The 20588-nt window shown below is 47.9% G+C and overlaps 1 protein-coding gene across 1 annotated transcript; it reads left to right on the top strand.

The window, feature by feature from the left end:
- The first annotated feature begins 63 nt into the window (after positions 1-63).
- Positions 64-15523, top strand: SLC2A11 (solute carrier family 2 member 11). The gene is made up of 12 exons (XM_088532266.1): positions 64-144; positions 8618-8716; positions 9286-9446; positions 9915-10039; positions 10732-10861; positions 11042-11190; positions 12118-12305; positions 12741-12851; positions 13307-13408; positions 13532-13607; positions 14433-14560; positions 15189-15523. Exons 1-12 carry the CDS (start codon positions 64-66, stop codon positions 15387-15389), a joined length of 1551 nt encoding a protein of 516 aa, XP_088388392.1. The 3' UTR covers positions 15390-15523.
- Positions 15524-20588: the final 5065 nt, after the last annotated feature.

Here is a 20588-nt window from a genome sequence, read left to right on the forward strand (position 1 = left end):
GGCTGGCGCGGGCCAATGGGCGCGTGCCTCATGCCCTCGGCTTCCCTGCTCCGCCAATCCGCAATGGACCCGCTGCAGGGGGCAAGGGCACCAGGAAGGAGGAGCGCCGTCGAGGGGCGGGGCCAGGCGAGCGCGTGGCCAATGGTAGCGCGCGGCGTCTGCGGCAGGTAGGTGAGCGAGGGCGGGGTGCAGAAACAAAAGGAGTCACGTGGCGCCCGGCAGGTGGCCAATCCGCGGCGGAGCCGGCGCGGGACAATGGGTTCGGGTCCGGCCTGGCGGCGGCGCGTGCGCAGCACTGCCCGCGCTCCCGTGCGTCCTCTGGGCTGCCAGAGGTGCCCCCTGCAGCCGCCCAAGCCACGTCCCCTTCAGCACCACCCAGCGGGGCTTGGGCTTCTCGGTAACTCCCGCTAACCCCGCTGCTTCTCTTGTCCGGGACGAGGAGCGGCTCCCCTGAGGTGTGCGGCGCCGAAGCCGGCCGGGAGCTCCCCAAAACGAGCCCAGACCCGGCGGGTCGGGGAGGGCAGCAAGACTCGCCCAGGGCTCCCTAGGAGCCAGCAGAGCAGCTCTGCGCCCCACAGAACTGGCGCAAGAGCATCACAAAACACTCTGTGAAAGGATGGTCTGATAAAGCTCTAGATAAACCTCGTGGCTCTTGTGCTGATGAAGTTCTGCAGAGCCGCCGGCCTGCGCAGCTGTCAGGGCTGGCGGTGCCCTCAGCCCAACCCTGGTGTTGGGTTTCCACAGGAGAAGGTTGAACTGTCACCAGGCTCTTAATGAGCACTGCAATTTCTCCTTAAGCTTCAGTTAATGGGAACAGATGTCACTGCTGGGGGAAGGAGTCTGTCTGTCTGTCTCCTGCCACCTCCACCCTGTGACTGCTGCTGGACAAGGAACAAAACCCAGCTGGGGAAACACGGGATGGTTGAAGAGACGTAGCAGGGGGAAGAGTGAAGAGCAGCGGCCGCAGCCAGTGGGCACAGGGGAGGCTGAGACCAGGCTGACAGAGAGCTCGAGGAGAAGGAGAGTCCCAGGGCTGGGCCAGAGCTGCGCGAGGGGGCTGGGAGCGGAGCTAGGGGAGCTTGGCCCTCTGGACAGCCGTGGGAATCACCCTGGGTCTGTTGCCTTCAGCAGGAGGTGGGGCGGGCGCAAGAGCTCCAGCAAGTGACACCAACCAAGGTCACGGGCACAGAAGGGTTTTACCAGGGCTGGAGCTCTGTGAAGAGCTGCCCATGTTCACGTGGCTGTCCAGGCCCAAGGTCCCGTGGCTCTGCGCTGCCCTTGGTGAGGCACGGAGCTCTCCACCACCAGGAGAGGGACCAGCGGCCACCTGGAAGGACACGCGTGAGAGGTGTCCTGCTCCTCTGCGCAGGGATTCCTTCCTGTGTTCCCTGCACGGAGGCAAGGGCAGAGTCTGAGCTGGGCACAGGCACGATGACACGTGTCCCCTACCCGGCTTGAACCAAGGCTGCAGATGAACATTTGGACACTCTCGGAAGGAAGGAAGGAAGCAAGCAAGCAAGCAAGGAAGGAAGGAAGTCATCATGTCTCAGTTTCACTCACTCCACAGTAACGAGAATCCAAAGGGTTCAATCCCACTCGCTTCCTGTGGAGAAATATGTCCAGATCAGAGTGCGTGAAATGTAAAGACATGTCATCAGTTTGTCATTTTTTCTTCTTTTCCCTTGTTTGCCAGACAAAAATAGAGATGTACCAGCCCAGGCTTGTGCTTAAGGCTTTCATTTCTAGGATTCAGGGAGTGGGGAAGTGATGAAATGCATGGAGTAGCTCCCCATCCAGCCCTGGAAGAGACCAGGCAAATCTCAGTGACACCTCCAGTTCCCAGGCTGCTTCCCAGCCATGATCTCACAGCACTTGGAGCTCAGCCAAGGTGACTCAAGCCCAGGGGCAGCTTTTGCCTTTATTACAATCCTCATCACATTTTATGGGCTTTGGGAATTATGTTTTTCCACCACTTCACATAAGCCTAATTGCAGAGCGAGCTCTCATTGCACATTTTTATAGTGATACGGACATGATTTCATTTATAAAATCATGGAATACAATTAAAAACTCAAAAAAGCAAACCCGGACCCACTGCCTCAGCTGCAGGAAGATCCAGAGCAGCAACCCTGGCCAGGAGCTTCTTTGTGGGTCTCCTCCTGCCCTGTCCGATTGTCCCGTCCCTCCCCAGGGACCTACAGCAGATGGAGTAGGGTTCCTGGCAATGACTGACCCTTGTCTGCTAGCTGTTGGTTCTCTTAAGGAGTGGAGTTCACATCATTGTACAGCACCAGTTTCAAACCCCAAGACATCAGCAACTCTCAATTTCTATTAAAAATGCCCAGATTCAACTTGGGCCATCCATGACCGCTGTTGTAAAGGTTTTGAGGAAGGTTTCAGTTTGGGGACCCTTGGAACTGCCCAAGGAATTAAGTATCCCATCTGTTATCCCTCCTTCTCAGGAAGCGCTGAAACACTACGGCACTGGGACAGCTCTTTTCCATGCAGTTCCACATACCAGTTCTACATCTGCAGCTTAGCTGTAGCAACCTGATGCACCCTTCTCTTTCAAGAAACTAATATTTTTTTAAAATCAAAGCTAAATGAATTCACAGAGGCAAATATGCAATATGCACAGCTCCTCATTTGCAGGGCTTTCTGAGCTGAACTGGTTTGTGGATGGCAGTTTCCTGAAAGAGAAGGGTTTTGTGGATACCCTTTTGGGGATAAAATGTTAGACCATTGCTGGGCCCTCCTGTTTGCTCTGTTTTTGTTTCTTCATTTCTGGGGTGATTTTACGGAACATGTAAGTATCATGACCGAAACTCAACAGCTTCCTGTCTCAGTTTCTGCAAACTAAAATAGCAAAGAGCTACAAAACAAAGAAAAAAGCCATTAGCTCTCCCCAGGAGTTAAACAACATACGAACCTCAAGGAGGCACATGAACAAAGATAAATGGGCTGTTTCAGAGTTCACCTCTTTTGTTTGTAGTAAATTATTGTGTGTAATTCATGTTTCCTGTCCACAAACGCCAGAGGAACTCGACGGCATGGAATCCATTCTCATTTAGGCAAGACAAAAACAACCCCTCTCGAGCCTGTCTGGAACTTGTTTCTATCGTAACTGTTCTGGGCTCTGTAACGAGTTCAAGATCTGCTCTCACTAATTGCTTCAAGCATAAACAGATGCTTTGCTTAAAGGCAGCGGCTCCCACTTTGCCCAGCACGGCCTGCCCGGGTGGAAGGAGCTGCGAGCCAGGTCAGCGCGGCCAGCCCTGCGCCTGGGGAGCACCCGGCACCCTCCACCAGAGCCAGCGCTGCTCCCAGCTCCCGCGCCTGGGAAACGGGCCGGGGACGCGCTGGGAAGGTGTCCATCTGGTGACACGTGGCCATTTGTAACACGTGTCCTGCTGTGTCAAGTCACACCCGGCTTGAAGGCGCGCAGGCACCTACCTCCAGCAAGGGTATAAGGTACACGAGGGGACAAGGGACAGCCCTCGGCCACCCGACCACAAGCCTCTTGCCTAGACTGATGCTCCAGCCCAAAAGCAGAGCCCCGAAGTTTTTATTTTGTTTGCTTCTTACAAAGTAGCTAAAAACTACTTAGAGCTCAGCCCTCAGAGACCACCCAGTCTGTGCAGTGCCTGTTGTAAACTGAAGCTTACATAGTTTTATATTTCTTACATCTCATAGTTCAGAATATAGTGTACACAACCTTACTTCTGACATGGGAAAGGTTTCACCTAAATGTCCTTGACCAGAGCCCAGTGACCTACTGAAAGGAAGTGCCTCTTCCAAAACACCTTCTGGTCATCTGTCTCTTTGCATGGCTGCTTTTCTCGCAGTCAGGATGGGTCAGACACTCTGACACCCAGCAGTTATTTTTTTCTCCTCTGTCAGAAACATTCAGGAATATTTACTGCCATTTGGCAGAGTGTAAACACTCTTTGCATGCACTTACGAGCAGAAATTTTGTCTAGTGAAGCAGTTTTTATCTCTGGCCTCCAGTTTAAACTAAGACTTTGCATCAGTTTACGGTGGAAGAGATGAAGAAATAGCTCAGCCATTGCATGACCTATAGTTCACAGTGGTCTAGGAAAGCAGGTTTCAATCGTTTTTAGTATTTTAGACTTCCTGGGTTTTCCCAGAGAACCTCTATTGCTTATCAGGAGGATGGAAGCGTACGGTGCCGATTCAACAGAGGATAGAGCCATCCCTCTGACAGCCCAAAATCCTAGCTGGCAAGTGAAAGCAGCTACATTCCCTTGGCAGTATCAAGGCTGATGTGCTCAGAGGACTCAGCTCCCCAGCAATATTTCATGTGTCTCTTTACCATGGTCTGGACACCAACCCAGCGACTTTGGGTTGAGGCAGGAGCTCTGTCAGCACTGGGTCCCTGCCCCGAGGACCTCTGCAATGGAGCCCACTTCCCGAAGCTCTCACACAGTGTCTTGAATTCACATGAACTATAGGTTTGGGGTTTTGTTTGTTTTGTTTGTTTAGTTGTTTGTTTCCCTGATTAACATCCCTGAGCTGCTGGAAGTCAGAATAACAGTATCACAGCAGCTCATCCCGCAGTCCCAAGCCTCAGGGATAGACATGGAGCCCCTTTTCTCCTCTTGCAGCGTTCCTGCAGCTCGTCCAGGGGGTCCTGGGATGAAAACGCTCTAAAATGTAGGAACCTTTCAGTGCGTGGCAGATCAAGGAGCCTGTGTTCTCCTTCCTAATGGTGGGATTACCACTTATTCCTGCAGTCAGATAATTACAGGCGCAGAGACTGCTGTCACATTTTCCAGATAACTCCTTTCCCATCTAATGGCATCATATTTCACCTTCAGGATGACAAGGTTGTGTTCAGTGAAAAAGTGTCCGAGGGAAGAGGCTGGTAGGTCCCTGCAGTAGTGCTGCTGGATCTCTGCCCGTTTAATGTGAGGGCTTCCAAGCCTGGCAGACACAGGGTCAGCATGAGGTGCAAAGACTTCCCTTCACTTACAGGAACTGCAACCCTGGAAATGCGAAGACTTGTCAAAGGCAAAGCGATGGTCCAAACTGCGGGGCAGGACTTGCACGTGGTGGTGCCGTTGGTGCCAGCAGGCAGCGGTCTCTGCTTATGCAGTGCTAGCAGAATGGGAAGGTTCTTGCCCGACACAAAATAAATGTTTGGCTTCCTGAAAAAAGATCTACTCAAAATCCATCCCATTCAGAATAGGCAGTAGGAAGATGCTTTTAAAATGTCTTACAGTTCTTGACAAATGCTGCCTAAAACATGTATCAGCATGTGTTTTAACTTTTACCACTCTATACTTTATTTTCCCAGTGAACAAGTGGATGGCGGTTGGATTTGCGTCTCTAAATTATAGTTTGGGAACTTGCTAGAAGTCATCCCCTGCCCCTACCACACACCACGGGGAAGCAAACCCTGGCATGCTGGGTTCAGAGCTAATACAGATTCTTTGTGCTTCTCCTGCCACGCAGCGGCTGAAGCGGATGCGGCACTCTGTGAGCACCACCCTCCTGCGCATCCGCACACGCAGTCCTGGGATGCTGAACAGGGCTGTGTTTCTGCTCACGTGCAGTAAAACTTACTGCCTGCAATGATATTCCTCTCCCGCTGCTGGGTCCCCTCTCTGGAATTCGGGATATGCACCATGTCTCACTGCCAGGGATGTCTCTCAGAAAGGAAGAAGCAGCCAACCCCGCTCGGCTGCTCCTGCTGCCCTGCCACCTTCCGCAGCCCTTCGGCTGCCCCAGCAGCCAAACACGCTGCTCCAGGCCTGCAGCTACCGCATCCTGAGCACACGATGACAGTTAGGAAGTGTAAAACTCACACCCTGGTGAAAGATCAGCCAAAAGACGAAGATGAAAGGTCGCTGAAGAAGCCGCTATTGCTGTGGAATTAAACCTCTCCTACTCATTACAATTTAGCTGGAGCCTCTCGGCAGTTTCTACAGTATAAAGCTGCTTATTTTTTAACTAGAATTTTGAAACAGAACTGAGTTTTAAGGAAATTGGTTGTGAACTGCCACAGGGTGACATAAGTCTACCACATGAAGGCTCTTCCACCATGCCCCTAGGGACAAATATGACGGAGCTCAGTCAATACCTTGGTCAGCACTTTCCAGAGCACAGAGACATTTCCAGCCCTTGTAGCATCAGTCCCAGCTGCCTTCAGAAAGGAGCCACTTCTGGCGCTGCAGAGAGGACGATGCTTAGAGACAGCTGCGGTGTAGGACAACGCTGTGTGGGGGGTTGTTTGGGTTGGATATTCCTTCCTCCCGCAGCAGCCACCCTCCCACACACACCTCTGCACTAGACTTCCCTGCAACTGTACACTTCAAATGCTGATTTAGAAACAAAAAAGCCTCTCTGCCCAGGTAAAAGCAAAGTGCTGGCTGTGAAACTAAAGCCAGGGATGATCATTCAGGGACAAGACAGGGGCCTGTAAGTGGTGCTGGCTGCTCCGGGCCAGGCAAGGAGAGGGGACAGGACTGCAGCCCTCTGGGTGCCAGCGTCCTCTCCCTTGGCTGTATCACCTGCAGGCCGAATCACCAGCAGGATGTAGGCAGGGAAACAGTGAAGAGGGTTGGTGTCATGGGCATTTGGGCCCATTCCCGTTGCTGACAGGACAGAGGGAAATAACCTCTTCTGCCTTTCAGACCCTAGGCTGAGTTACAGGACAAACAGAGTCAGAAAAAGCTTTGGTGTCCTGCTTCAGTCACATTCAGTCAGACAAACACTACTGGGGATAGATGCTTCAAGAAGGAATTTATTGCTGTAAGCTTCACAGACCTTCAGCATTCAGGCAACTCTGGATATCATTTCCCTAAACTGTCGTATATTTACAACAAAGCTGAACTACCTCTTGCCTCTTGCTAATGATCATGCAGCCCAGTTTTGAGAATGTAAATCAGCTGGCAGGACGCCTGCCAAGTCAAGTGTCTTATCGTAACGTAATGGGTGACTAAATACACATTCCAGTGCTGGAGATTTAAATAATCCTTCAGAGCACTGCTGAAAGTACCAGAGAGCCTGGTAAACAGAGGAAAACCTACTGAAGAAGATGAACAAGCTACAGAGACTGGTAAAAAACCCACCTATTTTGCTATTATTATTGATGGATCAAATTCTTATTTTAATTTTTAGCAGGTTGTGTGAATACTAGCAGGTACTTACAGAGCTGATTGTCCAGATCATCACAGTCCGGGGATAAAGTTGATGGACTAATGGCCACAGTGGCTGGGACAATCCTGCAGATGTCAGGTATTGGGGAAGTTTCGGGGGGTAAAGCTGTAAATGCAGCATAGCTCTAAGCACAGACCTGCTTGTCGGCTCCTGAAGAGAGAAGCAAAGCGGCTTCCCTGAGCCCAGAGCCACGAAGGAGCTGTGTGAGGCAGGAGCTGGAGGGCGACGTCCTCTCTAAGGAAAGCAGGCAGGTGAGCAGGAGGCTGTCACGTCCACAGCCACGGCCATCAGACTGTTATAGAAACCTCGCCTAGCTGCACGCTTGGTGCAGAGGTCTCAGGAGCACAAGCCTTAGCTCAGTTCTGATCAACGAGACAGTGCAGGGCGCAGCCAGGGAAGTGGGAGCGAGTGACACCAGCTGCTTGTAAGGGGCACAGCCGGGGCTCGCTCCCTGCTGCAGAGCCCCCATGGCTGCGTCCTGCAGGGAGCCAGCGACTGGCTTGGAGCAGGGCCAGAGCCCTGCCAAGTGTCCCGGCACAGGGCAGGAGTGACCTGATGTTCGCCAAGCTGTCAGAGGAGGGAAGGTCGGCAAAATGTAGCTCTCTTGGTCCCCCAGAAAGCTGGCAAGGACGTCACTTTTATAACCCGCCCTGCTCCCAGGCCCCTTCCCTTGTGCACGCTTCTGAGGGCAAAATGCCAGGGTTTAACTGGCAATAAGAACAGTCGGCAGGACAGATGAGGAAGTAACATCGGGGAGTCCCAGACCGTGGCACAGGACCCACGGCTGGCCACCTATTTTGCTCATATCATAATACTGAAAAAGCAGACAATATTCTGGCTGGACAACAAATTACAGACTGATAAACCCAGGAACTTGTTCCACATACGTGGAATTTCAGGGAAGAGGTAGAAGAAATATCATACAATAAATCAGAATCACACAGGATATATATAGCCAGGAGAAAAGCCTCAATACAGTAAGGAAGCTTTGTTCAACAGAACTCAGACAGAAAAGGGCCAGAAGACATAAAACTTTGGCAATGCTCCTTGAACAACTCATCATGTCCATCCACACTTTTAAATAGTCTGTATTAATTGAAGCAATAACACAAGTCTCTACCAATATTTATTGTTGTCACACACTTTCTAAGTATGCAAATATTAAACAAAAGACACGTGCAGGCCCCTGTCCCAAAAGCTGTCCCAAATTCTTTGGCAATGAATTAAATGTATGATTTTGAAGTAATGGGATCCACAAAGTTTAAAAATCTGTGGGTTTTTTTCCATCTTTGATGCCTCCCTTCTTATAAAGATGTTTGTAGCCTCTTCTAATCTTCACTTCACATGACTCAGTGTGAATGGGCCTGTGGGAATTCCCGCTGGGCTATTTTATTCTACGCAAGAAAGCCATCCATTTTCTGTCCATCTTCTTCAGCTTCAGAACAAGATCCTGATCCTGATGGTTTGTGCTGCTGGGATTGGAGGCACTTTCCAGTATGGCTACAACATCTCCATCATCAACGCTCCCACTTCAGTAAGTGCTGCTAGTCCGAGAGCTTCCCCCGAGGCAGGAGCCAAGTTTCCTGCCAGCGGGTCCCTAATGCTGGGCCATGAAAAATGGCCTGTCACCAAATGTGCAGTCTGCTAAAACCAGGGATGAAAAAGAATGGATCTGTTGTTCCCTCTGGACAACTGTTCGCTGATGTTCAGCATCACGGTGTCACCAGACACCTCGAGCAGCATCAAATGTCACAGGATGTCACTCAGAAGCCTTGTTTCAATTGCTTTAGCAAATCTAATGCTGAAATTTTCTATCCTGCATCTCTTGAAATTGCGTTTGTCCCTTTGGACCCACGAAATACATTTTTAAAATATCCAGGATAGTCAATATACAAACTAATTCCAGTTTTTCAGCAGGTGCAATTTTACACCCTTAGCACCTGTTAAAAAGACATCTGAGAACTGGAGCTCATTTTCAACCAAAGGTTTGGAGTCACGGGCACGGAATAAATGGATGTATTAAGAAAAAAACCCCAAACTTTTACATTTCCAGGGTCCTTGCCCTCGGTGCCGCAGCTGAGCAGCACTGCCCTTCCCTTGCAGCACATCCAGAGGTTTATGAATGAAACGTGGCTGGAGCGCACGGGCGCTCCCCTTGACGGCAACGTGATCCTGCTCCTCTGGTCCTTCACGGTCTCCGCGTACCCTCTGGGAGGACTCACTGGGGCTATTGCGGCTGGTCCCATGGCAATCGTGTTGGGAAGGTAAGATTGCACTGAATTTTGCTTTAAGCCTTGCAGCTTCCTTTAATCCAAGAGGAATTAGGAGCTCTACAGTAAAATACCCACTGTAGCTAAAGAACATGAAAAGACCTTTCCATTGCAGATCAGTCTGTCACGAACCTGCACTGGCAGGGAGATGCTACCTTGTATGCCTTGTACGGCAGGATTTTGTGGCTCAACCCCCAACCTGGCACAGCTCTTGCCCCCTTCATATCTTCTGAAAATATTCTGGCCCAGCTGAACTATTAAAAGAAAGATTTCAGCTCAACTATTTCCAACCATAGCTACCAACAGAGTCACCATCAGTTTTCTGTCATTCATTCAACCAAGAAATTGCAACAGAACAGACCCAAGGACTTTGCAGGAATAGCAGCCTGAAAAGCAGAGCATCTTCTGTGATAACTAAACCTTGCCCATATCCAAGCTCACAGCTGTCTCTTCTCCCTGCAGGAAGACGTCCCTGCTCTTCAACAACATGTTTGTGATCATCGCTGCAGTCCTGTCAGGATTCAGTCGCATGGCAAAATCCTTTGAAATGATTATTGTCAGCAGATTCTTCACAGGCCTGAATGCAGGTATGGAAATGGTGAGAAACACAACAGGACAAGTGGGAGAGACGTATCAGTCAGAAATAGAAGAGATTAAAGTAGGAATCATCCAAGCCAGTCAAACAGTTTGTCCTCTAATCTGATCATATGTACATGAATGAAGAAGCTGCATATACACAGTTTACTTTTTGCTTCTATGGAATTCTTTAAGCAAACATACGAAGTTGCATCTGTGCAATACTCCTGTGACTCTGTGTGTGCAACGGGCCTGCTAGGAGGGGATCCCTGGAGAAACTGAGCTGACAGCCAATTCCTATTAGCTTGTAGGAATGTTATCAGCCACTCACCAACATTTAACTTTTCATAGAAGTTAATTCCAGGGAATAATGATTGGCGCCCCCAAAATGTGGGACTAGAGTGAAGAATTATCCATAGCCTTGTGTTTAGTGTTGAAAAGGCCTTGGTACTCAGGCACGGTCAGGTTTTACTTTTATTATCTATTACTACTTTTGAATATGGAAATGTATGTTTAGCATCTTATACAATGAACAAGAGGAAAATTAAATGTTTGGATAAATCATAAGCACTGCAACATCAGTCATTGTGTGGCAACAGACAAAAGAGTCCAGCTGGGGACCTCAAGAGGTGGTTGGTTGGCTGCACTTGTCCCCATCTCCTCCGTCTCCAAGCTGAGGCCAGCGTTTGTCTGCCTTGCCCAGGTATCAGCATGAACATTCAGCCCATGTACCTGGCAGAAAGTGCCCCGAAGAAGCTCCGAGGAGCTGTGGCCTTGACCTCTGCATCGTTCACTGCCCTGGGGTTGGTGCTGGGGCAGGTTGTTGGACTCAGGTAATGTACTGTTACAAGCCCAGTTCATACTCGCTCAGATTCTTCTCAGATTTTTGCTTTGCCACCCCTCTCTTCTCTTTCTCTTCCAGTGCCCACATGTTGCCGAGGATGCTGGGCTCTTGCCTTGACGTAAAATGTATTGTGCAAGGCAGGGTTGTTGTTGTTATTCTTTTTCTCCAGGGAGCTACTAGGAGCAGAAAATAGCTGGCCTCTTCTCTTAGCCAGCAATGTGGTGCCTGCCCTGATCCAGCTCGTGGCTCTGCCTTGGTTCCCCGAAAGTCCCAGATATCTCTTGATTGACCGAGGAGACAAAGACTCCTGTGTCTGTGGTGAGTCCGGGTGCCTCCCAGCCCCGCACTGAGCGCGAGATCCGCTCGCCGGGCAGCTCCAAGGTGCACTGCACAGCCTCAATACACAGCCCTGCGTGCTCAGCATTTGAAACCATGGCGTCTTTCCAGCACAGATGCTCTGGTAACTGTATCTGTATGAACAACCTCAGTAATTCCAAATGCTGATGAATGTGCCCATTTTTTTTGCACCTTACTTTCTTTTATTTTATCCTATTTTTCATCTTATATCTCTTGAGAAAGATTTTACACACACATTTTTTGTGTGTGTGATGGGTCACATCAAGCTCCAAACATGATTGCTTCCTCCTTCCAAACTAAGCAACATGTTAGAATCTTAAGGATTTTTGATGTATTGAGAAAACTGAAAGGCATCTTTTTGCAAAAGACTTTTTCCTACAAAGGTAGAGTCAAAAGGTGGAATTTATGTCCACAATGGGGTATAGGTCTCGTAACTATGAAGTGAAGCAACTGCTGGTTGAAGAGCTCATGACCAAATCTGAGCCAATTCATATTAAGGGATTTGCTTAGATTTGTAGCATGCAAATCCCCATATACAGAGAGGCTGGAATTAGTTTCCAAAGAACATGTGCTATGTACCAAGAATATTTAATTCCCTCAATTTCCCAGGAAAGTTACTTGAGAAGCAAGTCAGAAACATGGCTGCTGAAATGACACTGGTTGGAAATATTTCCTTGTGAGACAACAGTGAAGGATTCGCAGACCCTTTTCCCCCAGATTCCTCCAGCGGCTGCAGCACAACTTGCCCTCGTGGTGCACGAACACAGACCGCTCCACAGCTTCCTGCAGCCATCGCTTGCTGCTCGACCCCTCACCCTGCAGAGGGAAGCAAACGGAAGAGAAAGTCCTTTGGGTTCGGGGAAAAAGAGGTTTCTCCTGTCCTTGCAGCACTGCAGAAGCTCAGAGGCCACTGTGACCTGAGTGCGGAGCTGGAAGAGATGCTGGCCGAGCAGGCTGCCACCGAAGGTCAGAGGGCCAAAAAGCCTTGGGAGCTCTTCCAGGACCGCGCCGTGCGCTGGCAGCTGCTGAGCATCGTGGTGCTGAGCAGCGCCATGCAGCTCTGCGGCAACGACTCGGTAAGCGGCGGCGCGGCCGGTCCGACGTCCCTGCCCGGCGGGGACCAAGCGCTGCCTGCGGAGCTCTGCCTGCCCAAGGACACATGCACCGAGCAATGAAGTAGCTGCTCTTCCCAATGGGAGGAGTTAAACTGGAATATGTAAAGTGGTGGCATAATGAGCACAAATGCTAGAGCTGAGCTATGCTGCCTGTTTAGTATAAAGGATAAATCCCTTTGGCATCTAGCTCTGGATGAGGTGAGGAAAGTTAGATAAAAAAGTCAATAAATCATGGAAAACAAGCTCAAATCTATGCACGCAAACAGTCTTCTGAGAGATCAGGAAACGAGAGTCTCATTACTGCCCATTACTGCCCATTCCCTGTGTGGTCCTTCAGGAAAAGCAGGGTTTCGTGTTTCAGGTATCTTCCCTTACAGTTCTCTCTTTTCTCCTCAGATGTATTTTTATGCAGCTTATGTGTTCCAAGAGGCTGGAATCCCACAGGAAAAAATCCCCTATGTTGTAATCGGCACAGGAAGCTGCGAACTGATCACATCTGTTACTTGCGTGAGGCTCTTATTCACTCTGCTGCGCTGCAGGCTCTGCTGCCAGGCAGGAGGCTGTTCATAACAAATCCCAGGTTTACTTTGCCCTTCATCCCAAGGCAGCACTTCACACCCAGCAGTCAGGCAGCCTCTCAGCGTTCACGTCCGGGTTGATGTTGAAGCCCTGACTGTATCTCTGTAACGATCTGAAAGCCGCTGTCTGAAAGGGTTTCAAGGCCTTCTGCCCGTGCACATCACCCTTTGCCTGTATCCCCAACCCCTAAGGTTGTAACTCTACAATTAGAACTTAAAACAGACATTTCAGAAATAACCAGAGTGATTATTTATCGTAACAGTTGTGGGCACAACTCAGAGGCTGGCGAAGACATGAGTAGCAGAGGGTCTCGCGCCCAGGACCCCCAGGTGAGGCCTGGCCAGTAAATATTCGGTGTTGCTTTGCTGTGTTGCTTTGTGCAGAACATGATCATAGACTACGCCGGCCGGCGGCCGCTGCTGCTGGGGGGCTACAGCTTCATGGCAGGATGGGCCATTGTCTTCATGGTCGCTCTAAGCCAGCAGGTAACCAACTTCACTCGGGTTCGGAGGGGAAGAGGAGCCTGGGCTTTGCCTCTTGCGTGGCTGGGGGGTGCCAAAGAGCTGCAAGTGCCCTGGCTCATCTTGCCTTGCTCTCTGGGGCTGCAGGCTCGGGTTAGCTGGATGCCCTATCTCAGCATGGTCTGCATCTTCGCCTACATCCTGAGCTTTGGAATTGGGCCAGGTCAGTTCCCTGCGTGTCCCCACTGAGCTTTCGGGTACTGCTGGGGTTGGAGATGTGCGGAGACTGGCAAGCTCCATGTAGCCTCAGCACACCCAGAGGAACCCAGTAACTTTTGCCAGTGATTTCGGCAGTTTCCTGGGGTAGAGCTGTCAGGGACAGTCCATGCTGTTTCCATCATTACTCCTTACAGCCATGCTGAGATGGCATTTTGCAGATTATGTCTGAAAGGCAGCTTTAAATTAAATCATCAGTGCTGGATGCAATTCTCATCTTAAAGGGACAGTAAGGTGTTACACTCAGGTCACTAGGGCTGTGTGCCAGTTCTTCCTGTGCTTCATTTTAGTCCTGCAGTTGATGTCTCTCTCATTAGACTTTTTTTTTTTTTTTTTGCATACAATAGGAAGCACAATTTCCATGTTTATTTACTAGCCTATTAACATACAAGGGTCACATCCCACAGGAATTGGAAGTAATTTCTAGACCCAGTCTCTGCAGTATCGTAGGGCTGAATCAACTGTAATCCATTCTCCCAGTCTGACCCTGGTGAGAACCATGCGCATTACAAAACTTTTCCCAGAAGTTCATTCTGATAAGAGAGAGTTTGCACAAATAGCCATCTCCTAATATTAACTCAAAACTTCCCCATTGCAGTTAAGCTCTGTTACCACTTGTTCTGGCCTTGTTGTGTAGTGAGACTAACTCATTACAATCTGCTCCCTGTTCTCATATGCTTCGCATATGAGGTCTTGCTTGTCAGTTCCTATTCTCTTGTCTTTAACATAATATTGACAATATAATTGATTTCCTTGCCATTTCTGTTTCCAGCTGGTGTAACAGGAGTTCTGCCCACAGAAGTTTTTGATCAAATGTCCCGGCCAGCTGCTTACATGATCTGTGGCTCTCTGCTCTGGTTCAATCTGTTCCTGGTCGGCACAGCCTTTCCCTTCATCGTGGTGGGTTCTCAAGGCAACACAGTCACCTGAAGTCTTTAGTATTTTATATGATAAGAGACTATGGCACAACCAAGGAAAAGAGACAGGGCCTGGGAAGCTGCAGATGCAAAGCAAGGCAGCACTGCCCTGAAAATTACCTTTATGAGGAAAGTGGGCAGGATCTCCTCTAAACCAAACTTCCCCTGCATGCCCTATAGTGATTTCTGAGGTGAGGCTGGACTAGATTAATGTGGGGCTCTAATGGCCAATATTCCTGCTCTGTCCTCAGCTGAGGATGGCTGGGAGCAGAGCCAAGGCATAATCCCCCCAGCCAGACTCGCACTATTCCCTGAGGCATCTCCTGTAGTGAAAGGAAGCAGAACTCCACAATGCGCGCCTGCCTCATCTCCCATAGCGAGTCCCCTTTCTGTACAGCTACGTAGACAGAAAAAGACATTTTGAGATACTTTTCTTGCTATGTCAAAAGACAAGTTATGCTGGGGACCTGCTTCATCCAGGCACTCAGGGCCCTCACCAGTAAGCACAGAAATATTCCCCGGGTAAATTCATTCCATGCTGAAAAGAGGCTTAATGGCCTGTCTGTCATATTACAGAATGTCTCCAACACTCTGTTTTTCTTTCCCCTCAGAAAAGTCTAGCACATTTCTGCTACGTCCCATTCTTTCTGGTCTGCATCTGCACTGCACTCTACGTTGGGTTCTTCCTTCCTGAGACAAAGGGAAAATCCTTCCTGGAAATTTCAGAGGAGTTCAAGAAACGGAATTTCAAAACTCACACTCGTGCGTTTCCTTATAAAGGCCCCGAGGAGATCAAATCCACTGTGTTGTAGCAGGAGGTAGAAAGGACAAAGAAAGGAGGTGGCATCTGCAGGAAGTTTAGCAGTGGTTATAATCTCTTGTGTGGGCACAAAGAGGTGAGTAGGGTTAATGAGACCGTATTAATCCAGTTATATATATTACTACATATATAGAATAATATATAGGTATGTAGTAATATACAGAATACACATATTTTATGTATGTGTGTCTATAATATGTATTACTATATAGTAATATATAGAATATATCACTCTGGCTACACATTACATGTTTACTTCATTTGTTAAACTCCTCCTAAGCCACCTGTTCGTCCTGCCTGCCCGAAATGCTCACACAGGCTTGGCCGTCACCTGCCAGCTCTTGAGGACATTCTCAGTGACTTGCTTCCTGACAAATGGTTTGGAAGTTTTTTTTTTAAATCATGGCACATGTGACAAGATGGTCCCATTAAAATAATTTCAAACAGCCCAGTCAGGCTGCCAGAGGAGCCCCTGTTGGGGATGAAGATCACTCCCAACCATGACATTGGCAGGAAATATTATAAACGCTTGTGAGCCACCTTTTTGTCTGCTGAATTCTGTTACACTTCTTAAACCACCCATGTTCTTGGTACACAGCCACTGCTCAAAAGCTGGATTCAGTGCATTGAAATGTGAAGTGTCTGCCTCCCGCCAATACTGAGCGTCCAGGGGGCCGAGTAGCTGAATTCTGGTTTATGATCCTGGATTTAGGCACCAACATTTGAAATTCACTCCCAGACACTTAGATTTTTAAGGGCTTAAAAATAATAATAAAAAAAAGTATGAAAATTCCCTCTTCTGACTCTCAAACTAGAAAGTAGTTATGGATAAATGTGTGCACCCACTATAGGATCCAGAGTTAGCAGCCTAAATTTACTAACCTGTCAGAAAGTCACAGCCCACCAAGATTTTTGCAGGTACAGGAGCTGTGCTGTCACAGACGTACCAATGACTATAGACAAGAGACTTGTGATATATGTCAACTGATAAATCCCAACAAAAGTTTAACAACTTGTAATATTTGTAAAAAGTAACATATATCTATATTAGAATCCTTATTTAAAGAGTGACAGACTGATGCCTCATCTTAACTTTAAAACAACACCATGCACTCCTTTAGTAAATTTCTTCCACATTACTCCTCCACCCAAACAGTAATTCTCACTTCAGAAATCTTTCTTTCCTTGCCCTAAGTCTGGGCTCTCAAACACTGAAATTAATATGATTATGTTGTGTTTTCAGACACCACATGAAATTCTCAGTCTTAGTCTCAGTGCTCCTGTTGTTTCTGTTAACAAGTGATTTCAAATAAACTCCTACTTGTTGAGCAATATTGAGCAGTTAATTATTTTCAGCTATAAAAAACATGTGACAGAAGGATTAGGAAGAAAAGCTTTTGGTACTTGTTAAGTGGCTTATTATACAACTGACTTTTGGGCATTGTTTAGGGGACTATTCATTCTGAACTGGTTTTCTTCATGGCTTTTTAGTTGTGATCAGGGTCTGTGTGGTAAAGCACATGCTCTAGCCCTGCTGGTACTGCTCTCATGCACCCTGCTGCTGCATCTCGTAGGGACTAGCACCTCCTGTGCCCCTGTGCTCTGCTAAGGCTGGAGCAGGGAGAGGAGGGCATCGAGGGCCAGCGTGGCTTCTGGTCCTCCCCCACCTGTCCCCGTGCAAGTGGGGCTGGACGAGCAGCTTCCTCTTTCCTCATGGGCAGCAGGACCCTCAAGGGCAATCAGAAGCTGCTTTCCATCCCCGGGACTTCCAGCTGCCCCTTGCTCCCTTCTCCACCCCAGCCATCCCAGCCCACGGGAGCAGAGCACGGTGGCAGCAGGGCAGTGCTCACTGCTGTTGCTTTACAAATTGTCCCAGTTTGCGGGTCATTTTCCAGTACCAATCTTTGGCTTTAGATAAGCTGCACAAATTGGACTTGCTGGACCAGAAGGCTGCTCTCGCAGACTGTGGAGCTAACACTGAAATGATCCTAAATCAGATTATTTGGCCCACACCATTGATGTGCTCTTTGGGTCTTTTGACAGGTTTTAAGGCAATCTTTCCTTTGAAGTCTGCAGTGATGCTGTCTGTTCATCTTCTTTCTGTCCTGTCTAATGTACTCATCACTTTTCAGTGGTGCCAATTTTCACCATTTCATTGCTCTGGGCTGTTTCAGGAGAGCAGGGGCCCACAGGAGCACATTGCCTCCATTTCAAACCAATGTTTTGTTTGCTGAGTGCTGCATGGTTTTCAGTGTGGCTCCTCATTACTGCAACTCTGCCTGTTGTCCAGCTTTGAATCATTAGCTTGTGAGCACCAAGGTACCAAACACACTGGAATTCCAGATCTGCAGTTCTGGACACACACAGGTTCCTTCTTTACCTACCAGCACTGTCTCCTATCTGTAAGTGTGGAATAGGGGACAAAGAGACAAAGCATTTTCTGGTGATTTGTCTTCCTGAAGTGCTTTAAAAGGCCTTTCACAATAGTCCCTGGGCATCAAATTCCAGGTGCTGTGGCCAGAGTATTCCAAGTAAACCTGTTTTCCTTATAATGCATAAAATGTAAGCAGTAATGAAACAATCCCAGAGGCATGTCTTGCTGCCCATGTGCCAAAACTGTGCATGTCCTTATGCCAGCAGCTTATTTTAGATGTGCAGATTCAGATTCCAGTAGAATGCTCCTCTCTGCAACATGTTCCCAGTCGTCTTCATAAAACATATTGCAAAATGATACTGATCCTTTTTAGCCCATGTGGTAGAGAAGAGGGCAGAGCTCCTCATCTAATATTGCCTTTCACAGGTATTTTGAGACTACACAACCAAGAGCAAGGCTCCATGGAACTGGGAAGTGTAGAAATACTTGGAGAGGGCAGTGAGGGGCAGATACAAAGAGTAAAACACATGGGCAAAGAGAAAAGTGCTGGTATGATCACTATAATTCCTTCACTGAGGATCAGAGAGAGGATGGGAGACAGAAGTGAACTGATGAAGACAAGGCAATACAGAAGGTTCAGGATAAGAAGCTGGGCTGAAGGTTGAAGTCCTCCAGTGTCCAGAGGTCCTTATCCCGGCCACCTCTGTGGCAGCTCCTGGGAGACATCAGTTTTGTACCTTCCCCAGGACCCAGATGGAGGGAGACCCACTGCAGCTGGCAATATGAATATGAATACAAATATCCACGTTCCCGTCATGTTCTGGGCGTCAGACCCTGTCCTGCAGTGCACATGTCCAAAAACATTAATTCCAACTCCCATGACAATGGCCTGAAATCAGGTGCCTTTCAACTGATGAAACAAAGACAAACAGTGGTTACATTTTAATTGGCCTAACTGGTTACATTTTAATTTAAACTTTTAACAAGTTGGTTAATTGTTACAAAATTTTAAAAACTTCCAAACATCTTCAAAAACTGAAAAAAGTCACTTGTTTAGGTCATTTCTCTTAATCTGTGTTAGGCACCAATAGCTCTTAAAAAGAAAGGCGATTCTCTGACATTCATGCCTCATATTACTGCTTCCTAGTCCCTTACACTAACTGCACAGCTTGCACGGGCCCCTCTCCCTTCCAGCACAGCTCACACAACAGCTCGCTCCCAACGTCTCCGCTTAGGATGCCTTTGGACACTGAGGATGCAAGAAAGAGCCTGCTGAACTACCAACCAGTACCTGCCCCTAAACAACTTCCATAACTTGTAAACTCCTCTTAACAGCAATACCCTGGTGACTGCTGCATAGAGAGACCACTCTGAGAATTATAGATGGATGTAAAGATACAATTTAGTTATTTTACAATCAGCATCTACATTCTATTACAAGGATACAGACTTGAGCTTCATCGTCTGACCCCAAAATTCAAGAGCTGAATGGACAGGCTCAGCTTAGTCAAGTTTCTAAGAGAGTTCCTGAACATCCCAGCTTCTGTAATGTACAAGCTGTAAAATGTTTTAATGTGTCATTTGTGGTCTCACATCCACAGAACTTAACAGAGGTCTGCTCGCCTTTGAAGAACAATTTCATTTACTGCTCTATTCTACAACCTTTCAAGAATAATCAGTATATACATTAAATACATTTTGATTTATATGCAAGGGGAATACCTGATTTTTCTCTCAGCTGCCAGTTTTTCCTGCGTACCCCACAGCCCTCTCCCTTTCTGCTATTTCCTTCAAGAATACCAGGAGGACATTTCTTGAACAGTTCTCCAAACGCAGAAGGAAGCCCGTAATAACAATATATTTTCAATTGAAGAACATATCACTATCTCTTGCCTCTGTTATGCTCAGCAATGTGTAGTTTAAGCCTGGGCGCGTTTATGTATCCAGGCTTAAAGTGGGAGTCCAGCTCTTTTTCCTTACACGTGCTGATCACCAACTCGTGTCTTGGGGAGCCTGAGCCAGTCCACACCAGTATGAGCTAGGCCTTGGACTTCAGCTTCCATGAGTGCCCTTTTTCTTGTCCTTTACTCATTTCCCGCAGCTCTCGCTCTCCCTTGGCTGTTTCTAATAGCTTCTCATCCCTAGTGACCTGGCATGAATGTACAACCAACCAAAATTATCCACCGTTTCATCAGTAACCAACATCATAATGACAAACCAAACAGCGAGAGCTTCGTGACAAACCAATGAGAGCACGAACGCCGAGGGAGAAGGAAATGATGTGTTGAAATATTATCTCAGGCCCCTCTATATATAGCGCGACTTTTTCCAGAGTATCCCAAGGAAGCGTCATGAAAGACCTAACCTGCAAGCTGAGATGCCTGCCTTTCCATGCACGCCGGTATACATTTCTCTTTTTTCCTCTCCCAAATAGAAATTTTTGCAGTACATATTTTTCTCTTTTCTGATATTCTAAAAGACCTGCTGCATAAATTTTGTAGACAGAGAAAATCAAGCTGCATGAGATGTCATTAATAATGAGGCCAATCATACGTGGTCAAATAGTAAGAGGTGCAAGACAGATATCAAATATTTCAGAGAATTATTTTTAAAAAGCAGTGAAAATGGATGTAAGAGCACTTTTATATTTACTTTCTGATACATTGCAGAGGAAGACAAACCATGGGAGGTCAGAGCAGAGCCAAAAAAAAAAAAATAGGCCGCACAATTTGTGAAATGCTGAAAAAAAAATTAAAACTAAAAACTTGAGAGGAGTTCTGAATAAGTTAGTAGTTGAAAGCTGTAAACACCAAGAGA

The sequence above is a fragment of the Tinamus guttatus genome, unplaced genomic scaffold (assembly GCF_059628265.1).
Source record: "Tinamus guttatus ecotype Peru unplaced genomic scaffold, ASM5962826v1 Tinamus_guttatus_pri_ptg000459l, whole genome shotgun sequence".
In the NCBI taxonomy this organism is placed as follows: Eukaryota; Metazoa; Chordata; class Aves; order Tinamiformes; family Tinamidae; genus Tinamus; species Tinamus guttatus.

Coding starts and splice junctions, on each gene's coding strand:
- SLC2A11 (XM_088532266.1), top strand. CDS start 64: ATGGACCCGCTGCAGGGGGCAAGGGCACCAGGAAGGAGGAGCGCCGTC. Junction 10,862..11,041: donor GGGCAGGTTGTTGGACTCAG/GTAATGTACTGT, acceptor CTTTTTCTCCAG/GGAGCTACTAGGAGCAGAAA. Junction 14,561..15,188: donor CAGCCTTTCCCTTCATCGTG/GTGGGTTCTCAA, acceptor CTTTCCCCTCAG/AAAAGTCTAGCACATTTCTG.